Below are 14,625 nucleotides of genomic sequence, written 5' to 3' on the forward strand. Positions count from 1 at the left end.
ATTGGGCTCAAGACAGGACTTCACACTGTTAGTGTGCCACCACAGGGCACCCAGGGGCCCCAAACTATTAAGAGTTACACACTTTAGAGGAATTTGGTCATCTGTGCACACAAAGATAAATGAAGCAGCTTAGTATGATAGATATTTAATGGAATTAGTGTGCATACAGAGAGGGCTATTCCTAATAAAATAAAGGGCTATTCCTAATAAAAATTTCCCAATAAAACACCCAAAATTACCCATTCCCTTGTAAGCAAATGCCTAGCCAAACAGGGTCGACCTAAAGTGGGGCTAGAGACGCCCAAACATTTGCCATAAATCAAAGGCACCTTTTGGCAGGGAACAGCAAGAAAGGGATAAGACAGGTCTGGGACAGAAGGAGCAAAAGAAAATGCAATATCAAGATAATGGCTGCCATCATCTCTGCCAAGAACAGTTCTTACTTGTCTCACACCCACATGTCTTTTTCAAGTGTGATAGTATTTGTTGACTACAGGCAGAAAGTACATGCTCAATAAATGTTTGTAATGTTTAAATAGACAACAGAGCTCTCAGACATGATGAAAGGTTCTATTTATAAAAAAATCCAATTAAAACATAATAATAGCAGGGCTTCCCCTGGTGGTGCAGCGGTTTAGCGCTGGGCTGCGAGGCTGCCCACAGCCTCTGCAGCGCTGGTTCGTTCCCGGCTGCCTGCGAGGGTCTCACAAAAAAAAAAATAAACACAAAAAACACATAATAATAGCAGTTACTGTTCATACTTAAACATGAATTCCCTAAATCCTGTAGAAAGATCTACAAAAGATCTTTCCTTTTTTCCTCATCCCATTTGCTTAACAAAGCCAAGCAGTTAAATCTCTGTCTCTGCCAGCTCTAGGCTTACAGCCACGGAGCTAATAAGCAAGGTTGGAAAATAACACATGTCCACCTGGAGTGTCTGACTTCAAATCCACAATCACTTAACTTTAAGTGGACCTTTATTGTTGCTAGGTAACTCTTCTATTGCAACCTGATCCACCCTCCCACACTTCTACCCCCAGCCCCTCCACTCCCCCCCCCCACCTCACCTGGTTGTGTTGAATGTTGGGAGAAGTGTAATTGCTACCACAGGTCAGGCTGTATACATGGCATGGTAGGTACTCAATGAAAGTTCTTTCTCTTCCCCCTGTGGGGATCTATTCACGGCAGGGGGAAAGATTCTCCCCAAGGGACTGGTGGAGGCGCTTACAGCAGTGAGTTCAGCTAATGACCTTTCTTCAGTCTCCTCTCTCCTTTCTGAAATGACTCTTGTGTAGAAGCAGACATGAACTTTGTCCACACCCATTGGCATTTGTTTTTTAGCTTCATTGTGAAAGGCCACAAAAGTGTAAAGTATTAAGGTGTGTCCAGGCAAGGACATTTTTCATTTGTGTCATTCGCAGAGAGGTTTAGCCAGCTAACAAAATTATGTATGATGCAGAAGGACAAAATAACACAGGGTAAGATAGCACTAACTCTGTAGACATATTCCCCCTCTGCCCCTGTTCTCCCTGGGAGATAGCCTCTCTGGCAGCCTGTGCTCTGTGACAGTGCCGAGCAAACTTGTCCTTCATCCTTCATGCTCTTGCTTCTGCCTGGGCCCCGCTGAAGGTCGCTGCGTGGGTCCTTCCCTTCTGTCATGCAGGGTTTCTCTGGCCAGTCCCCTCCTGCCCCTTCTTTGTCTTTCTCTTGATTAGATTCTTCCTTTGGTACCTGCATCTTGGCTTTTATGTATTGTGTGTCTCTTCACCACTAGAATGTAAGTTCCACCAGGGCCTGCCTTGGTCTCTTTTTTTCCCACTGTTGATGTCCTCCTGGGTATAAATCTGCCGGTGCATGGTGGATACTCAGTAAATATTCTCTGGGGAATGAGCATGCAGAAGTGCATATTGTACAGATGTGTTCAGTTGCTAGAAACAGGCTTCAGATTTGACTCCCATCTCTTGAAGGTGAAAGCAAATAAGGAAACACAGTGAATTCCAAGTGCCCACTAGGTGAAATTTAAAAGTTTATTTAGAAGAAGCCTGGAATGAAACTTGAATGAAATATGAATCCCTTTCGGTTCTTAGTGATGTCATACTGTATGATACAGAACAGATTCGTGAAATAATTACATTTCACAACACTTTGTGTATGTTTTTCTGCAAAAGTGCTGCAGTACCTGATTTGATGAAGAGTAGCATAGTGTGATCAGCTGGACAGTGTTTCACCTTGACCCCTGCTTTTGGCTTTATTGTTAACACAGGGCTCATGAACAGCTCAACGTGAAACATGAACCTCTCCAGCTCATCCAGCCTCAGTTTGAGACCCCGCTGCCATCCCTTCAGCCAGCAGTGAGTAGGTGTGCTGGGGCATCCTGTCACAGAACCCCACTGCTAGCCCTTCCCTCACCTGCTGGGCCCCTCAGGTGGATCCTTCTGTGGCACATTTCTTTGGTTCCAAACATGCACAGAGACCAAGCCTACTAGTATCCCACAGGGACTTTATATGGTATATTTCCCAATTGAGGAATCAAGGGCATGCACTTGCTAGTCAGTTCCCATCATGTGGAATTGGAGGGCATATATGAGGACTCGTGGATGAAAGGGAGGAAAGGCTTTGTGCTGCAGCTTTCCAGACAGCAGGTTCTTAGTCACAGCATGATTCTCACAGCCCATGGATCGTCATGGTCACGTAGGTTTTCAGCATTGCAGCCCAGCACTCATTCAACTTGCCTTCAAAATTATCTTACCCCCTCACATTCTAGAATGTAACAAGCTGGTTGGCTCCATCTTGGCCACTTGAAATCAGCCTTCGTGGAAGTATTTCTATCACAGAAAATGACAGGATCAGGCCTTTTATTTTATTATATTTGAAGAGCTGACAGTGAAACATTTACCAGCACACCACTGGGTTGTACCTACCAATTCCAACTCCAGCTTCAGCACTTTCTACAGTCATCTACATCTCCTTCCCCAGTGTGTCCCTAAACAACTCAGGATTGAGAAACAAAGATGTGCAATCAGCTGTTCAACACAAACCCAATTAAACCCCAGCTTTATTGACGTATCGCCTCATGTTGGTTCAGGCATTGGCGTATCACCTGGGTCAGTTTACTGTTTAGTTGGAGCTGGTTCCACTTGGTTGCTCACAATGGCAGTTGTCTTGATTGATGTGGGTCTAAAGGGTTAGGGCAGGAAGTGGTAATGGGCTTTGGGGGTTCATCCCAGGGAAGGTCTGAGCATTAGCCTTCATATTCCTATGTCTCATCACTCTTACTTATGACTTTGGTTTTTTAGGTTTTCCCTCCCAGTTTCAGGGAATTACCACCTCCTCCGCTGGAACTGTTTGACTTAGATGAGACTTTCTCTTCTGAGAAGGCTCGGCTTGCTCAGATTACCAATAAGTGTAAGTTTGGCCCGTTTTTTCCTTGTTTTCTTTTTTTTTTTTTTTTTTTATTTCTTTTTTTTTTTTTTTTTTTTTTTTTTTTAAAGATTTATTTATTTATTTATACAAGCACGGGGTACAGTCAGAAGCACGGGAGGGTGAGAGAATTCACCAGAGCCAGAGCGGAGAGCAGAACAGGCAGACTGATGAAATACACTGCTGAGGGGAGCAGCGGGCGGCAGGAGAGGTCTGCGCGCCATGTGGGACCCTCACCAGGCGGCTGGGGATCGAACCGGCGCTGCAGAGGCTGCGGGCAGCTTCGCAACCCAGCGCTCAACCGCTGCGCCACCAGGGGAGGCCCTTAATTTCTTTTTTGTTTTCTTTTGTGAGTTCTATTTAATTGCATACTTCTGCAATTTACCATGAGAAAGCTTAGCTTTGAACAGAAGTATAAAGAAAAATTACAATTTTTGTAAATGCTGTTTAATGTAAACGTTGTTTCTCTGGAGACCAGTTAACTCAGTGAATTAGAGCACATTGCTGACCAGAAGCCACGGTCTCGGCTTTGATCCCTGTAGGTCCTGGGTTCTGACCAGTGGATGGATCATGACCTTGCCTGCCACTTAGCAAATCCAGGTCATTGGTCACAGGCAAGTTAAACAAGAAAGCTCAGTCAGGGCCAACAGAATCACAAGGACTTCAAATCAAAAGGATCCTAAGAGAGTCAAATTTGTCTGCCTTGACCCGTGGATGAAGAAATGGGGCCTAAGCTGCTCAGCTGCACGGTGCTTGGTGCACCTGATGTGCACCCGCCTCCCACACAGCAAGGGGCCTGCACGCCTCATGCTCTCATAATATATCAGAGGTGTAATATGTGCACCATCCACCTGAGGTAGCAGTCCTGCCACTGAGAATCTGATCTGAGGAGATGAATATAGATGCACCGATGACTCCTACATCAGTTATTTAAAGGATCAAATGGAATTAGGAGGAGCCTTGATGCCCAGTAGCGAGGAATTGTAGTAATCGGTGCGACAGTCAGTGGGCAGCATGTAGTCATGATAAAAGAGGTGTATGCAGGTTGGGGAGTGACACTGATAGAATTTAAATGTGAATCCTAATGAAGATCGCAAGATATAAAACTGCATGTGCAGTAGGATCCTAGGTCTGTGAACAGCCTTTATATGTCCAGAGACCTGAAAGGAGGATGCAAAAGGGAAGGACGTTCAGTGTAAAACACTTCAATGCATCTGTTCTGTGGCGGGCGCTGGACAAAAACTAGCACAACATAGCGATTGGTCCAGTGGGAATAACAGACCTGCAGGGTCAGAGGCTTCGACCCAGCATTTCTATTTCTAGCAATTTACCCACAGAAATCCTTACAGCGATGCAAAACAAAAAAGAGAAATCTGCCACACTCATTCTGAAGTGTGCACTGTCACCTACAATTAAGCTTATTTTCTAACTCATAAAAATAAACTCATAAAAAGAAAAATTGGCAAGAATCTAATGGTTCATCAGTTGGGGGACTGATTGAAATAAGTTGGAGTTACATATCTGTTAAAAATATAGAGCAGGGCCTCCCCTGGTGGTGCAGCGGTTGAGCTGCGAAGCTGCGTGCAGCCTCTGCAGCGCCGGTTTGATCCCCGGCCACCAGCGAGGGTCCCACATGGCGCGCAGACCTCTCCTGCCACCCGCTGCTCCCCTCAGGAGAGTATTTCGTCAGTCTGCCTGTTCTGTTCCCCACTCTGGCTCTGGTGAATTCTCTCACCCTCCCGTGCTTCTGACTGTACCCAGTGCTTGTATAAATAAATAAATAAATCTTTAAAAAACAAAAAAAAAGATGCAGAGCATAGGTTTTGACATGGGATGTCCACGCTGCATTGGTAAGTGATGAAGGTGACTCACAGAACTGGTAGTTTGATCCCATTTTTTATCTGTACAGAAATACGCAGGCATATGTGGCCATAGTGACTCTGGGTGGTTACCTGGGACTAGAGCTAGAGTGAGAGGTTTTTGCAGTGGTATAGTTTGACTATCTTACAAAAAACTTACGTTTCTGTCATAACTTAAGTACAGGAAAAGAAAGCACAGTACAGCAAGGGGGCAACTGTGACTCTCCAGCCGTCCTCTAGAGGGCTGCGGGGGGAGCTTTCTGGTACCTTGTAAAAGTTACGGGGGGTGGTTTCTCTGTGATTTCCTTTCCTACATTATCGCTTTAACAGTGCCGCTTAAATACCCATATGCCTTGTGCGCAGGGTCCTTGCTATATTCCGAGAATGGTAACTTGATTTCCTACTGGTTGCTTCAGTTCCTTGTAATGTGCCGGGTCTGGGACTAGGAAAGCCAAGACCTATCCTGCTTTTCCCAGTTAGGAGTCATGCTTTTGTCCTAATTTGTCCAAACAGCACATCAAAGATCTCTACACTGTGTCTGTGTTTAAGTCCTTTGGTCACGTTACCCTGTGAAAAGATAAGCGACTGAAGAGGCGCAGGCACGTGCCGGGGTGCCTGTACTTGGGGATGTGCAGAAGCTAAGGGTTAATGTAACTGCCCCACCTGTGTGTAGGTACTGAAGAAGACCTGGAATTCTACGTCAGGAAGTGTGGTGACATTCTTGGAGTAACCAATAAATTACCAAAGGACCAACAAGATGCCAAACATATCCTTGAGCACATCTTCTTTCAAGTGGTGGAGTTCAAGAAATTGAACCAGGTACAGAGCCTAGAAGGCGGTGTGGAATGTGTGTTTTGAGCCATTCATTCATTATACACGTATTTATGGGCATCTACTAGGTGACCAAAACAAGACAATGGGATATCTTTTAGCTGGAGGAGGTAGTAAACGGTAGACATAATACATGAATAAATCCCCTAGTATGTTACAAGGTAAGTGCTTTGGTATAAGAAAAAGCAGAGCCGGGTAAGAGGAATCAAGGGCGCCACTGTGGCAATATTAAATTGGGGGGCAGAACAGGCTCACCACACAGCTGATATTGGAGCAAAGACTGGAAGGTGCTAAGGGACTCGTAGCTCGCTGGGGGCCCAGCGTCCCAGGTTGGGGAGAGACCTGTGCAGAGTCTATAAGGCTGGGCCGTGTCCGGCATGTTTGAGGAACAGTGATGATGTCAGCATGGCTAGAGAAGTGAGCAGGACAGGAGGTCAGCGCCTTATGTACAAATCATCTCTCTCTGGACTGAGGACCAAGAACTGTAAATTTATCCCGTCTTCATTTTTTCTATCCCTTAACAGGATTTCTAAAATTAAAGGACCAGTCACTGTTGGTAAATGAGCATTCATAGACTACAGATGTCGATCCCAATCACCCCAAAAGCTTCAAAATATATACAATTTTCTTTCAGCAATTTAATCCTCAGATTGTCGTTAATATATTCCTCTATTTGTATACATTTACCAGCCAGGATGCTCAGTACAGCATTTTTTAAGTAAAAGTCTCCCTCACTAGGGATCTGGCTAAGTAACTTGGGTACATCTGTACATTGAAAATGTTTTAGAAGAGGGCCTCCCTGGTGGCGCAGTGGTTGAGCGCTGGGTTGTGAAGCTGCCCGCGGCTTCCGCGGTACCGGTTCGATCCCCGGCCACCAGAGGAGGGTCCCACATGGCGCGCAGACCTCTCCTGCCGCCCGCTGCTCCCCTCAGCAGTGTGCTTTGGTCCTTCTGCCTGCTCTGCTCCCAGCTCTGGCTCTGGTGAATTCTCTCACCCTCCCGCGCTTCTGACTGTACCCAGTGCATGTATAAACAAAAAACAAACAAACAAATAAATAAATAAAACATGCCTCTATGAAAAAAAAAAAAAAAAAAAAAAGAAAATGTTTTAGAAGAATATCAAGGACTTGGGACAGCATTCATGATACAGTAAGGTGGTGGTGGTGGGATATTAAACAGTATAGTCCTTTCTTTAATATAGAGGTGCTTAAAGTTTTAGATGCTGAGTGGGTTCTACTGGCAGGCGGCTGGCTCTGCTGGGTACTCGTATGTGCCAGGCATGATGCTAGAAATAGGGGCTCTGGCAGTGACCAAGAGCAATGCAGTTGCTATGTCTCTGAGCTCTGTGGTAGGCGAGACATGAGTGTGTAGGCCTTCCAGGGCTCTGAGGTAAGTCCTGTGAAGGAGAACCCAGAGGCAAGCCATTGGTAGAGCTGCTCAGCCCTACCTACAGTGTGGGATGGGGGCTTAGGTAGGTTCCCAGCAGTATTTACCCTGGTGGCAAGACAGAGACAGGTCCCCAAGGCCAAGAAGTCTGGTGTGATCTTTGTCAGTGCCTCAACTGGTGCAGTGTTTCTCTCCATGCATTGTGGTGCGTGGTGGGCAATGGTAGAACTTGATCCTTGGACTGGATTCAGCTTTTAAAGCCAGAGGTGACCTAAGTGTCTCAGTAAGTGGCGATTCAGAATTGCTGATCAAAGACCTTAATTGAAATACTAAAATTGTCTCATTCCCTCATCTAGGAGCATGACATTGATACAAGTGAAGCACCATTCCAGAACAATTTCTGAAGATTACACCTGGAAGCATTTTCTCCTCCTGATTCTCTCTTTGTAAACTATTTTTGAATTATTCCTTATCCATACTGTCTAGACACTCTTTCTTGTATGAATGAGCTGTGGGAGGTCTGTGCACCTTCTGTAATGCCCAGGTAGTGATGGCATTTCTAACTCACAGATCCTTATGTAGATATGTTCAGTTTTTTAAATTAAATCTAGTTAAATCTGTACTTTTATAATTTATAAAGTAGTCATTGAAGTCTTTTCTTTCATTTATCTTGTCTTTTATTTATCAAAGGCATAAATAACTGGTTTGTTGTGAATATTGTACAGCTTTTGGACAAGTTCAGGACACAAAACAAACTTGTCCACACCGTCTGTTTGCCCTACAATACCTAGTGGAAAAGATAAAATGGTGTAGCTACTTCCTAGGCGCAGGTCACCCCTTCAGCACCCAGCTGCCCACAGGACATGACCACTTTGAGGCTGTTGTCTCCACTCACACTTTGCCTCCTAGCACTCATTTTGGGTTAGAATACAGGGCAAAATGTGATCATCTGCCCCAAGGACAGTGGGAGAGTTACCTGCTAGAATGGGGCGTCTGGTGTGGACATGCGAAGTAGTGTACTGGATATCCCAGGCCCCAGCTTTGGGGACCTTCCAGACAGAAGATGGCAGGGCCGCTGCTGGTGTGCAGTGGATGTGCCATTGGGGGTCAGCTCAGCCAGTGGGCTCTGTGCAGATGAGGATGCGGAAGGAAGAGCTTTCAGGGGGAGAGTAAAGAGGTGGGCCAAGGTCATTTTGAAACAGCTTTCAAAATGGGGTTAAAGATCAGAGATTGGCAGCATTTTGATGCTGATCACCTGGGGCGATATCTTGGGAAGCTACTGGGAGAACGGGATTCTGAAGGGTAAACCGTTTGGCGGGAGCATAAGAACCGCAATTCATACAAGCAACGGAGAGAGGAAGTCCCTGAGCTTTGCAAAAGATGTCCGACTGGAGAGCTGCCTGGTCGCGCGGCGTGGACAGTCGAAGCCGCGGGGGAGAGCTGTCAGGGGCCCACGGCCGCGAGGGCGGCGGGAGTCTCCGAGGCTCCGTGCCCGGCAACTACCGGAACCCGCGAGGCGGGCAAGGGGCCGCCGCTGGGCTTGGCGCGCGACCGCAGGCGCCGCGGAGTCCCCGCAGCGGCCGGGCCCGGCGGGCGCCCCCTAGTGACGTCAGGCGGGCGCCTCCCGCGAGGCTTCGCCGTGCGCGCGCGGACCTGGGCGCTCGGGCGCAGGTGCGGGCCTGCGAGGCGGACCACCCCGGGCTCGGGGAAGGGGCAGGGCCCTGCCCCCGGCCCACCGCGGCGGCGAGAGCGCTGGGCAGGCTCCAAGGCCTGAGTTCCCCGCTCTGTCTTCACAGACGGTGGTGGTACCGCCAGGGGCGGGCTGTGCTGTCGGTTTCTATCTTGGCGTCCATTGCTGTCCTCTGATAGTGTGCCTTCAACGCCCCAATCTGCTTGATAGCTGAGGTGCAGCTTACAAAAGAAAGAACTACGTGTTTGCAAAAACTGATGCCCCAGAAGGCTTAAGGTGGTCAGGGGTGTGGGCTGGATTTAGTGTGTGTATAAAGCAGCCCAGGGTCTGGGCACTCTTCTGGGAGGCGCTCCACCCTCATCAGGAACTCGAGGGACTTGGGTTAAATGGTTTCTAGGAGACCAAATAACAATCCTTGGCTAGTGCCTAAATAAGAACACAGCTGGGGGCGTAAGTCTGGTCAAAACCAGGCAGAGCTGGTTGCCCTGTGCTGTGGTGGATGGCCCCACACTTATCCCAATGCTGGAAGATGGACATCTAGGGTCATGCAAACCGATCATGTGAATGTAGGAGTGTCCCTGCTCTTGAGAGAGCAATTGAATTGTGGATGGAGTATGTATGGTGGTGGGAGGCCTAGGATGATAAGGAAGGAGGGTGCTTGCGAAGTAGGAAGAAGCTCAGCGTAGAGCCATATGATCCTACTTATCATGTTTTCTCATTAGTCATTGTCATCAATCAGTGTCCAGCCTGTTGTGGGACACAAAAATGTTGGAGCATTTCATAAGCAGATTTGACTCTTGTTTCCCCAAGACAAGCCCTTGATCTGAAGCCTGGGGTAGGGTAGATTGTGGAATGACCAAATGACCGGAGCCTGTCTGTCTGGTGAGGGCAGGTCCAGGAAGTTTCCCAGCAAAGTGCAGTCTGTATCTTATTGGTCCTGGGGCCAGGGGCCACTCCAGGTGTGGCTGCACCTAGCATGCTGGGAGTCCTCTGTTGGTAGGATGACAACTGCAGAAGGCACACTTGTGGAAATGACAGATTTGGGTACTGGGGTGCTGTGCCTGCTGCCTGCCTCACAGCACCGACTTGAGCCTCTTAGGCCCTCCCTACCTGTGTACTGGCCCCATTCCAGGTTCCAGGGGCTCTTCAGCAGCCTTTTGCCTTGGGCAAAATACCTGCCTGAGCATCATTCTCCTGAAATGGGACTGTAAATCCAGGTGAGGGGGTATGCTGTGTGTAGGGCAGCTTCCTGATCTGAGGACCAGCACGAGGGCAGCACAAGGGTCACAGTAATAGCTAAAAGTAATATCTTAAGCTCCAGGAATTGTTCTCAGTACTTTGTACACTTTAACTTACTTAATATTACAACCACCTTATGAAGTACTCTCAAATAGCAAACATTTAACTGAGTTAATGTTAAAGATCTAAATCGACTTTATTAGATTCATGAATTGGGCATCCCATCTAACAAGCGGAAAAGTGCTGCAAGAAGTTGTACAGAATGGGCCTCCTTGGTGGTGCAAGGGGTTAAGTCTGTCTGCAGCACAAGTTCGATTGCCAGCCGGGGAGCTGACCCACATGGCACAGCAGATCTCTCCTGTCTCCCCACTGCTCCCCTCAGCACTGTATTTCAGTCAATCTGCCTGTTCTGCTCCCCACTCTGTCTCTAGTGAATCCTCTCACCCCGCCCCCCGCATCTCTGGCCTGCACCCCAGCTCCTGTATGCATAAATAAATAAAATCTTTTTTTTTTTTTTTTTTTTAAAAGAAGCTGTGCAAAATGGAAGGTTCTTATAGTCAGAGAGTAGGTGATGGAGGGGGGCCAAAGGACAGCAGTGGAGGGTGACTGGTGGGTGTGGTATGGGAACACACATTTGAAAAGGTGTGATCCTGGACTTCTAAAATATGTATAGTGTTGTAAAGCAAGGTTACTGCAATAACAATACAAATGTTTTTCAGCATAAAAAATATAAATGTAACCTAATGATATCAGCTTAATGATGGAACAAGGTTATTAGCAAAAGAAAGGAAAGATCATTTCAGGCAAATCCGCCTTTCATTGGAGGAACATAGGGGGTCTTTATCATGCAGATGACATCACTAGTGCTGAAGCTCCAGATTAGTTAGTTCAAATTTTCACTCTTGGGAGGGGCTGAAGCTGAAGTCATGTGAGGTCTCAAGTCAGTTGTGGAGGGGCATGGCATGAAGGACTCCATTTGGAAGCTGCTGTTTCTTTCTTTTAAAAAACAATTGGTGGGCCTCCCTGGTGGTGCAAGGGGTTAAGACACAACCTATGAAGCTGTCCACAGCCGCTGCAGCATGAGTTCGATTCCCGGCCAGGGAGCTACCCCCATGACATAGCAGACTAATCCTGACTCACTCGCACTCCCCTCAGCAGTGTATTTCAGTCAATCTGCCTGTTCTGTTCCCTGCTCTGTCTCTGGTGAATCCTCTCACCCCCACACCTCTGGCCTGTACCCCAGTTCTTGTATGCATAAACAAACAAACAAACAAACAAACAAATAAAATAAAATAATTGGTGCCAGTGCTGTGGTTGACTCTAGAACTAGACAACCCAGGTTTGAATCCCTTCTCTGCCTTTTACTAACAGTGTAACTTGGGGAGCAACCTCATAGAGGAGTTGTGAGGATAACTTAACTTAAACTGTAACAGGGTGGTAACCCATTTAGAATAGGCAGGTTTGCGGGGTTTGGGCTGCCCCTCTCCCTGCCCTGTAACAAAACTATGGCGTGTACAAAACAGTGCCTGGTAAATAGTGAAAATGATCTCAATTTGGGCCTCCCTGGTGGCGCATGAGTTAAAATCTCAGTGCTATCAACCTATTGCCAGTCATTGCAGGTACAGTAGGCATGAGTTAGATCCAGGCCTGGGAGCTGACCACATGGCGCAGCAGACCTCTCCTGCCTTGCCCACTGCTCCCCTCAGCAGTGTATTTCAGTCCATTTGACTGTTCTGCTCCCCACTCAGTCTATTGTGAATCCTCTTACCCCCCTACCTCCCACACCTCCGGCCTGTACCCCGGTTCTTGTAGAAGATGCATAAATAAATAAAAACAAAATCTTAAAAAAAAAACTCAATTTATGACGTCTTTTTTTTACAGATTAGGAAACTGAGGCACAGAGGAGTTAAGTAATTTGTCTAAGTCCTAAAACTAGTAAATGATGGAGCTGGGAATTAAACCGCAGAAAGTCTGGAGTTGTAATGTTTGTAATGTCAGTTTGGAGAGGTGTTGGGTTCAGAGAACAGGGTCCTGGGGTTACCTCTGAGAAAAGTTTCACCCAAGCTCTCCTTTCAATGGCACATGGAGAGTCTCCCCATGAGGCAGCGACATTTAGTTATATCTAAAAGGGCAGGTTTATGATATAAAAGGAAAGGAAAGGACGCTTGCATAGACTCAAGCGGACAGAAAAAGCTGCCCCTGAAAGGCACAGGTTTGTTAAAAGAGATGCCTCCATTGACACAGAGAACAAGCAGTCTCTGCTGCTTTGCAAAGGAAGAAGGTCGGTGAAAAGAAACACCCGTATAGTCACAGGTAGGCAGGAGAGCAGCCTTTGGAAGGGATGGGCTTATTCTAATACAACCTTTCTGTGGGGAGGGGGTCCATTTCTTTGTGTAACTATTAACTATAGTTAGGTTAGTTACTTCCAGGGTGTGACTAGGTAGATTTGAAAGGGTCTGTGATTTTCTATTATGACCCTCAATCTACATTTCCCCATCTCTGGTCCATTCCTATGGGTGTTTTCTATAGCAGGTTTTTGTAATGGCTACCAGTTTCATATCCCCTCTTCCAGGCTGGGCCAGAGGACTTTTCATCTCTATAACTGGTTCTATGATGATGTTTGTTTATCATCTTTACTCCATCTCCAGTTTCTGGTCTTGTGATGCCAGTTCCTGGTCTTGTGATGCCTCCTTCCCTATTTTCCTACTCTAATCCTCCATTAGTTTGCATTCTTAAATATGCTCTAGCAATGAAGAAGGGGATGTCCTGAATTAATTGACGTGGAAACTTTCAGCACTTAAGACACTGGTTTTCCTTCTGCTGTGGTAAGTGAAGCTTGCAGCAGCTGGCTGAACTGTCCCCATGTGGCCAGCAGTCTCTGGAAGAGGGATCTAAGACATACGCAGGGGCTAAGAGGTTGGGGCTCAGCCAGGCCTCCCAAGGCTCCTGTCTCCTAATTCATTTACCTTTTTAAAAAAAAAATATTTCTTTATTTATACAAGAACTGGGGTACAGGCCAGATGCACAGGAGGGTGAGAGGGTTCACCAGAGACAGAACAGGCAGACCGACGAAACACACTGCTGAGGGGAGCAGTGGGTGTGACAGGAGAGGTCTGCTGCGCCATGTGGGACCCTCGCTGGCAGGCAGGGATCAAACTGTTGCCGCAGAGGCTGTAGACAGCTTCATGGTGCTGGGCTCAACCACCTGTGCCACCAGGTGAGGCCCTCATTTACCTTTTTCTTAACTCTTCTCCCAGGGAGCCTGGTGGGCCTCTATGAGTTTGTTTCAGCACCCTGGGGAATACTGGGGTGAACTGAGGGACTTCTTGGACCTCAGCATTCCCACAGTTCAGAGAGGGGAAAAAACAAGCAGATTGTGGGCAGTGGACTGAAAGATAAAGAGTGGTCAGGTGGAATGAGCAGGACGTGTTCTGACTCAGGTAAAGGCTCCTACAAAAGCCTGGAGAACAGCAGGTTTCCTTTGGCTAGCGGGGTGGTGATCTAGCAGAAATTTTACCCTGAGGGTGAGGAAGAGGTTTTAAATTTTGAGGTAAGATTAGGTTCACATCTCAGAAATGTCACAGTGGTTTTGAGTGACCCTAGCAGAGGGGAAAGAGTTAAGGAACAGGGCAGCCCTGGTCTTTATTTACTTATTTTTTAAAGATTTATTTATGCATACAGGAACTGGGGTACAGGCCAGAGGTGGGGGTGGTGAGAGGACTCACCAGAGACAGAGTGGGGAGCAGAACAGGCAGCCTGACTGACTGACTGAAACACACTGCTGAGGGGAACAGCGGGCGAGCCAGCAGAGGTCTGCTGCCCCATGTGGGTTTCTCCCTGGCCGGCGGGGGATTGAACTCCTGCTTAACCCCCTGCGCCACCAGGAAGACCAACCCTTGTCTTAGCAGGTGTGGGAGATGCTTTAGGGTGGGGCCTCAAGGGCTTGTCTGGAATTTTTGCGCGGCGGTTCCGAGTCTCCCCTCCTTGCGCCCCACTCCCTTTCCTCAGTCTCGGCGTTGTGGTTTACGCCAGGGCCGCGGGTACAGATCCTTGGCCAGAGCCCGGGCGCCCCACAGCACCGCCCCAGACAGCCCCTCTCCCGCCAGGAGCCCGTCCCGCCCCGGGGCTCGGCGCCCGGCCCCGCCCCGCCCCGCCGAGGAGACCACGCCTCCGAGAGGCCCCGCCCCGCCGGGAGACCACG

General features: G+C 47.7%; 1 protein-coding gene across 4 annotated transcripts in view; it reads left to right on the forward strand.

Annotated features, from left to right (window-relative positions):
- IFT52 (intraflagellar transport 52) overlaps nt 1–8,125 on the forward strand; it is a 28,683-nt gene extending 20,558 nt beyond the window's left edge. For 3 of the 4 annotated variants that reach the window (XM_037499017.2, XM_054697753.1, XM_054697748.1), the window contains 4 exons: nt 2,264–2,351; nt 3,297–3,405; nt 5,953–6,098; nt 7,852–8,125. In XM_037499017.2, coding sequence (XP_037354914.1) covers nt 2,264–2,351; nt 3,297–3,405; nt 5,953–6,098; nt 7,852–7,899 — 391 coding nt within the window. In that variant the 3' untranslated portion in view covers nt 7,900–8,125. Of the gene's footprint in view, nt 1–2,263; nt 2,360–3,296; nt 3,406–5,952; nt 6,099–7,851 lie in introns of those variants that run through there. The other variant, XM_054697756.1, reaches the window with a different exon arrangement.
- Nucleotides 8,126–14,625: the final 6,500 nt, after the last annotated feature.

The sequence above is a fragment of the Talpa occidentalis genome, unplaced genomic scaffold (assembly GCF_014898055.3).
Source record: "Talpa occidentalis isolate TD23 unplaced genomic scaffold, MPIMG_talOcc4v2.1 talOcc4.10, whole genome shotgun sequence".
NCBI lineage: Eukaryota > Metazoa > Chordata > Mammalia > Eulipotyphla > Talpidae > Talpa > Talpa occidentalis.